The 7,665-nt window shown below is 50.6% G+C and overlaps 1 protein-coding gene across 1 annotated transcript; it reads right to left on the reverse strand.

Moving 5' to 3' along the window:
- Positions 1-3: 3 nt before the first annotated feature.
- Positions 4-7,371, reverse strand: LOC144736559 (uncharacterized). Its single transcript, XM_078619110.1, has 8 exons — positions 7,328-7,371; positions 6,751-6,873; positions 4,103-4,141; positions 2,942-2,995; positions 1,568-1,621; positions 1,075-1,182; positions 525-578; positions 4-230 (listed from the first exon to the last, which is right to left on the reverse strand). Exons 1-8 carry the CDS (start codon positions 7,340-7,342, stop codon positions 33-35), a joined length of 645 nt encoding a protein of 214 aa, XP_078475236.1. The 5' UTR covers positions 7,343-7,371; the 3' UTR covers positions 4-32.
- Between the last annotated feature and the right edge of the window lie 294 nt (positions 7,372-7,665).

Genomic DNA, 7,665 nt, shown 5'->3' on the forward strand with positions numbered 1-7,665 from the left:
GAGTCGACCTAGGGCAGAGGCCCAGCACCGGTTCAGATAATCGTGGCCGTGAACGGGAATCGAACTCGCGGGTCACCTGGTTCGTAGCGCAGCGGTGCGCTACCTGCTGTGCCACCACTCCCCACAACAGATGCACATAGCACGGAGTGGACAGCACGGAGTGGACAGCCACTCGCCTTGGGTCCTTGCTCGCCCTTTGGGCCGACATCACCAACATCACCACGGTAGCCCTGTGTGGGAGATGCCATCATCATCACCATCATCACCATCATCATCACCATCATCATCATCACAACCATCATCACCAACATCGTCATCGCCATCATTATCACCATCATCATCAGCATCACTGTTAAAACCACTACTCCCATCATCATCATGAACACCGCAAATATCATCATCATTATCACCATCTTGCTGTATCCCTCTGCGGCTCACCCTTAACACCCTGACAAACGAGAAGTTCCATCTCAAGGGAGTTTCAGACGTTTCAATGAATAAAGAATAAAATAAACCAAACTCACCTGGTCTCCCTTCTCTCCGGGTGGCCCTCTCTCCCCTTTGTCTCCCTGCGGTCCCTAGGGCACAAATAACCACCCGCACCACGCACGCACCACACACACACACACACACCACGTGGTCTGGACAGGATGGAGGCACCGGTCTTGAACCCTTCCCCGTGTGTCCAGGACGTCTGCAGTGTGGCTGGGTGGGGTCCTGTTCACCGCCGAGTCTCGCGACGCGGCAAGCGGCTCGGCGTTAACATTCTTTAGAGAGGCGTAGTGGCGGTCAGCGCCGTTGTTTCTATAAGGACGTCGTTACTCGCCGCAGAGAACCATAGCGACACGACCGCCGCCACTCTACCATAGCCGGCGCCAAAACTGTGCCGCGTGCCCCTCCCACCCCTCCCCCGCGTGGCCGAGTGGGGGAGCCTCGGTACCGATAACGCTATTTTACGAACGTGCGTACGTCATCGGTAATGCATGACGTATGTCTGCATGTACGTCAAGGGAGTGGGAAAGGGTTATAAAAAGCAAGCGATACAATAAACAAATAAAACAGGCATTTTCTCACGGGCTCTCCGGGCGGCCCCAGGGGTCCTTGCTCGCCGTCGTCGCCTTGGATACCGTCGGGCGCGGGCCGGCCTGCAGGCCCGGTGAGGCCTGGTAGGCCCGACTCCCCCTGCTCGCGCGGAACAGATCACATTTAGCATGAGGGGTTTAGCGAATCGTCGTCATGAATGACAACAACTTGTCAATCGTTTTTTTAGTCGGATTAACACCTAGTAGGCTTTCGCAACCAATATTATCCATAATTGAGGTTTTTGGGTTAGATCGCGTAAATATAAATGTTATTAAACCCGCCACCACCCAACACAGCCAATTAGTAAGGTTTATCACGTCAACAAAACATATTAATTCGTTACAGTACAGTACAGCACACCTGTTGTGTGTTGGAGAGTAAACCCACGATATTTACAATTTAACGACACATTTATATTTCCGTGATGTAACCCAAAAACCTCGAGTACGGTGTTTAATAGGTGGGCTGAGACAATTCGGCTCACCGGCCTGCCTCGCTCCCCCTTCTCTCCGTCGTTTCCCGGAATTCCCGGCGGTCCCTGGGGAAGAGAGAGAGAGTTGAGGGTCGTTAAGTCCACAACAAAAACAAAAACCCACCCGCGGGTGATTGTCCGACCTTTACATATTTGAAAAACGGAACGTTGGAATGCAGGTCACGGTCAGCTGAGAGCTGGCAACATTACCAACGGGGTGTGTGGCCCACAATGGTCCGCTCCGTGGTTGCACGAATTATAACCAAGACGGCAGTTTAACACCGAGTGAGGAGGAGCCGCTAACAACCGGTACCGGTGTTTTTGAGACGTAGAGGCCTTTCGCGACCGATATTATTCTTCACAATTCGGGCAAATTCAACCCGACGAAGTTGGTTGTTGTTGTTGGAATCACTGGCAAAACGTCACGGTTACTCGAATTGGAAAATGCTGTTGGCTTCACTCTCCAACACATAACCGGTGTGCGCTTAAGTTAGTAACTGCGCCACGTTTTGTTCGCGAGACAAACCTTACTCATTTGGCCACGTCTGGTGGTTGGCGGGGTTAACGACACACATTTATGCTCGTGCGCTCTAACCCCAAACCTGCCCACACATACGGTATTGTTGTAAAGGGAAATTGAGTTTTCAGGTTCATAAAGCGTACAGCCGTTTCAATACGGACACATTTTATTGTCTATTTGTTTATGTTTCTCCCTTGTGATGGGACTGTAGGATGAACGTTGAGATTTAGAAAGGCGCTGGGTGACAAATAAGGTCTTAATTGGTCTGTAATAAGGTCGGCACTGATAAGGGGTTGACGGGTATGTAGTTTAAATTCCAAACAAATAAAACCTCTACCATGAAGACAGCAGCGTGTAGCGTTCAAAGGAGGGCACGAATGAGTGCCGGTTAATTCGCAACCATGGATAAATCACCTGTGGGAAATCAAGGGCTAACGGCGTATACAGTTTTATTGGAAGTTTATCAGTCAGGGCGGTCGATCATTCAGCACTCCCTGACTCACTCCAGTCACCCACTCAGCGGTGGTCAGTCACCTTCTTATCGCTCTGCTGCCGCTACGAACACGGCCACCGCTCACGGGAACTTGACCCGCCTTCACAGCAACACACCTCGACCATCACCCACCCACCCACTCAACTACTCGGTACCTCGCCGACATGCTCGCCCGCCCACCCACCCACATGCCACACCGTGGCCCATAACACTTCCTGCCTCGTTTCTCGATTCTATGAACGTGTCGCCCCCTCGAGCAACTCCCGCGCCTTCATCGGCGCTGCTTGTTCCTCGCTGCCACCGGGCCTGCGCTCAGCAACCGTGAATGGTAAACCCCAACAGCAGCAGGGGGCATCAAGAGCTCAGTACTCACCCTGGAGCCTGCATCCCCTGTCCTCCCCATGTGGCCCGTAGGGCCCTGATGTCTCTGTCGAGAAACACAAAATAGCGACGTTGAAAACGAGCGATTTACCCTTTCGCATTCTGCACGCGCGCGTCACGTTTTCTTTTTTAACCTTCCCATTCCGTTCCGATGACGTACATGTCAAATAAAATCACTCTATTGGTACCGAGGCTCCCACAAGCCCACGCGGGGGGGGGGGAGGGTGTGTGGCAGTTTCGGCGCCGGCTATCGTAGAGTGGCGGCGGTCGTGTTGCTGCGGCTTTCTGTGGGTGAGTAACGACGTCTTTAAACACAATGGCGCTGCCGCCGCTACGCCTCTCCAAATAAAATGAACGCTGAACCGCTTGCCGCGTTTTGAGATTTTCGGTGATGAACGGGAAACCCACCCTGCAACTTGCAGACATCCCGCAACACAGGAACGGGTTACCTCTCGTCTATATAGACATATATATGCACGTAAGATTTCACGGCCAATATTATGATTATACATTAGACCGTGCAGTTATAATGTTTGTTGCTATTCATTCATCTATAAGCCTCCATCGGCTAACGACAGAGCCAATTAAACTTCAGTTTTCACGTCATGGGCAAATATGCGCCGGTAGGGGGCAGCACTTTCCACCATCGCTGCCAACGCCACGTGCTTGATTCTCAGAGCTGGAATTTATGCAAATTAAATGCGGAACCAAAAATGAACGTTACGTTTTTTTTCGCGTGTAGTCATTAGTCATCTGGCTGCTATCGTTGCTGCTGATGCTACCGCTGCTGCTGATGATGATGTAATGGAAGATAAAGCTATATCATGGGACCTTTTTGCCAGTATCAAAATATGAGAATAGGTTTTATCCTTTCTGGCAATAAAACAGGCGTTAAGATGTTCAAACACCAAATAGAGACCTTTCGCACGGAATCAAGAATGGATGTATTATGATGAACTTTCGCACTGTACGTAGTCGACCCTGACATATATAATCCGAGGTGCGAATTATGCTGCTGGTACAGCTGCTGATGATCATCATGCCGCTGATGATGATGATGCAACAAAGAAGATAACACATCTGGGGGGTGATTATGATTATTCTGCTACTGCACCTGCTACTGATGATGATATAAAAAATTTTTTATTCTTACCGGCCAATTGTCAATGAGCGTCGTGTAGAACTTGCTTTGCTGTGGGGAGATAAACAGAAAATAGACGGGAAGATATTTAATTACGTAGACTCTCGATTATCCACGTGCAGTTTATCCGATTTGCAGATTAACTGCGCACCTGAGATTTCCCTTAAGCCCAAATTTGTATTAAACAAAGTGATACAATGTTATGCTTTGAAATGTTTATTGCAAGTGACATGCTTAAACCGGACAAATATATTGCTATGGTTAATCCGAAATCTATGTGATCTCCTCTACAGTCCAGTAGTTTCAATATATTTACAAGGGTGGGCGGAGATTGATTGATGTTGATTGGCGTGGCTCTGCTGTCATCCACTTAGTGGCGTGGAGGCTTCTGCACGGGAGCAGAGAAGTGTTATCAATGAGCACGTGCATTGATCGTTTGATCGTTAGTTTTTGGCACAGAGATCCGCAGAATTATTATTTTTTGGATTATCCGCGATTTTTAATTCTCCACGGCGTCCTCCCCGTCGGTGCGGATAATCGAGAGTCAACTGTACATAATCGAGTTTTTTTGGGGTGAGATCGCATAAATATATAAATGTGTGGTTAAACCCGCCACCACCCGACACAGCCAACTAGTAAGGTTTGTCACGTTAACAGAACATTACTAGTACAGCACTAGTGTGTAGTGTATAGTAGTGTATAGTGTAGTAAACTAGTACATCACACCGGTGTGTTGGAGAACAAAGCCACAACATTTACAATCTGAGTACGACGTTTTGCCAGTAATTACAACTCGCTTCTTCATCAGGTGACAGCCAGATTCATGGATAAATCCTCGTGTTACGTTCCTTAAATAGAGGGAAAGATGTGGTGACAACACTTGTGTGCTCTTCTTGCGCCAAGTGGGGATTCATTGCATGGGGCATTATGCATGGGGCATTATGCATGGGGCATTATGCATGGGGCATTATGCATGGGGCATTATGCATGGGGCATTATGCATGGGGCATTATGCATGGGGCATTATGCATGGGGCATTATGCATGGGGCATTATGCATGGGGCATTATGCATGGGGCATTATGCATGGGGCATTATGCATGGGGCATTATGTATGGGGCATTATGCATGGGGCATTATGCATGCCCATTGTTCTTGTACTAAAACAGCCGTACCAACTACTGAAGTCTGGTGACCTGTTGAGGAATGCATTTGCAGTCAACTGCACAAGATTCTATTACCTGAAACAGACAGGGAAGTTCGTGCTCTGTAGGCCCCTCCCCTTCCTGTTTATTCCCCACCCCATTACACATTAGGCCCCTCCCCTTCCTGTTTAGGCCCCACCCATTACACATTAGGCCCTTTCCTGCTTATTCCCCACCCCATTGCTCATTAGGTCACTCCCCTTCCTGTTTAGGCCCCACCCCATTACACATTAGGCCCCTCCCCTTCCTGTTTACCCCCCACCCCAATACTCATTAGGCCCCTCCCCTTCCTGTTTAGGCCACACCCCATTACTCATTAGGCCCCTCCCCTTCCCGTTTAGGCCCCACCCCATTACACATTAGGCCCTTTCCTGCTTATTCCCCACCCCATTGCTCATTAGGTCACTCCCCTTCCTGTTTACCCCCCACCCCATTACTCATTAGGCCCCTCCCCTTCCTGTTTATCCCCCACCCCATCACTCATTAGGCCCCCCCTTCCTGTTTATCCCCCACCCCAATACTCATTAGGCCCCTCCCCTTCCTGTTTATCCCCCACCCCATTACTCATTAGACCCCCCCTTCCTGTTTAGGCCACACCCCATTACTCATTAGGCCCCTCCTCTACCGGTTTAGGCCCCACCCCATTACTCATTAGGTCCCTCCCCTTCCTGTTTATTCCCCGCCCCATTACTCATTAGGCCCCCCCTTCCGGTTTAGGCCCCAATTGTCTCTTCCTTGTTTTTTGGCTCCGCGCCTTTCCTTTTAAGGCCCCACCCCGTCTTCTTTAGGCCCCGCCTTTCCGCGTCTCGGCCCCGTGCGCAGTAGCGGTAGGCACTTCATGACAACGACCAAAATCCCTCTTGGAAGCAGCGACAGAATAACAGAACTATGGTGGTGGTGAGGACGACGATAGGCATAATGATCACAATGATGACGCGGATCACAAAAAATTCCGGCAATGATGATGGTGACGAGAATGACTCTTGACAAGGATGGCACCAATCTTCTTCCATATGGCTGATGTCGATGCAGAGCAACAACTACAAATTCACATGCAGGTGGCCAAGCCAGCAGGAGCCAGCGGAGTCGTTGTATCACGATCGTCATCGTCCTCGTCGCTGTGATGTCTCTTTGGTATTCGTGTATCGGGGCATTGCGTCGTTACGCGTTGAACTATGCCCTCTGTTGTGGATGACCACAGTCGCCACACCACTACTGGAGAGTTTTTAATTTCCCATCTGTGCATCATCAGCTATCGGCATCTAGTGCTGCAACGGTTTGTGCAGTGGATGGTGCGGTGTATGGGGCGGACCACGATCAGCGTTGTGGGAAATCAAACCACGCCAGGGGATCTTCTGTGTTGAGTCTTTCACCAAACATGATGGTGGTGATAACAACGACGACGACGATGATGGTGAAAATGATGATGGTGATAACGACGTGAAGGAGTTCTGACCTTGATGGAACTCCAGTCGTCACCCGGCTCCCGGTGGACAACGATGATGGACGGAAGGCCGGGGGGCCCAGGAGGGCCAGGGTCCCCCCCAACACCATCCCGGCCTAAGGACCCAGTGTCCCCCTAAGACACACAAAGACAAAGATCCCCCCCCCCCCCTGTAACAGACTGTTGGGGCAAGTGCTGTTAGTGAGCAGCAGCGCCTATGAAGGTACAGGAGTGGAGTGGGTGGCCAACACCACGCCCGGCCGCCTTTGTCTCCCCAGTGGCAAAATGTTTACTACACACCGCACCAGGTACTCATTTGAGGCCACACACACACACAGACAAGGACACCCCCCCCCCCCCCCCACTAGCCTGATCAGCAGCAATTACTGTTAGCACAAGCACCAATGAACGCTGGCATGTCACACGAGTGGGTGGGTGGTCAGCAACACGCACGGCCACCTTTGTCTCCCCACACTGCCCCAGGATGCTCGTTTAAGACTCGAGTCGACAATCACGATGGTGATGACGGGGACAGCGATGACGATGACAGTGACAACCATCACGGCGATGACGAAGTCCTCTCACTCACCTTTTCACCTTTCATTCCAGGAAATCCTGAGGGTCCCTTAAAGCCCTGGTGGTGGAGGTGGGTGGTGGGGGCGACGGAACACAGAGACACAGGATTACATCGGTTGCTATTTGTGGACCGATGTTACGAACACCTTGGCAAGGCTGCAGCAGGGCAATGGAACGGTTGAGATGAGACGTGAACGTGTGGCACATTGTGTGAGTCTATGGGTCTCTGTGTGAGTCTATGGGTCTCTGTGTGAGTCTATGGGTCTGTGTGTGAATCTATGAGTCTATGTTGGTCTAATGGTCTCTGTGTGAGTCTATGGGTCTCTGTGTGAGTCTATGGGTCTCTGTATG

This window comes from Lampetra planeri, chromosome 61 (genome assembly GCF_965212315.1).
Source record: "Lampetra planeri chromosome 61, kcLamPlan1.2.h2, whole genome shotgun sequence".
Lineage (NCBI taxonomy): Eukaryota > Metazoa > Chordata > Hyperoartia > Petromyzontiformes > Petromyzontidae > Lampetra > Lampetra planeri.

Excerpts from the sequence above, each read along its gene's own strand:
- LOC144736559 (XM_078619110.1), bottom strand. Across the intron at positions 4,142-6,750 it reads ACGACTGGAGTTCCATCAAG|CAAAGCAAGTTCTACACGAC; the intron begins GTCAGAACTCCT and ends ATCTCCCCACAG. Across the intron at positions 231-524 it reads CCGGAGAGAAGGGAGACCAG|GGCTACCGTGGTGATGTTGG; the intron begins GTGAGTTTGGTT and ends TCTCCCACACAG.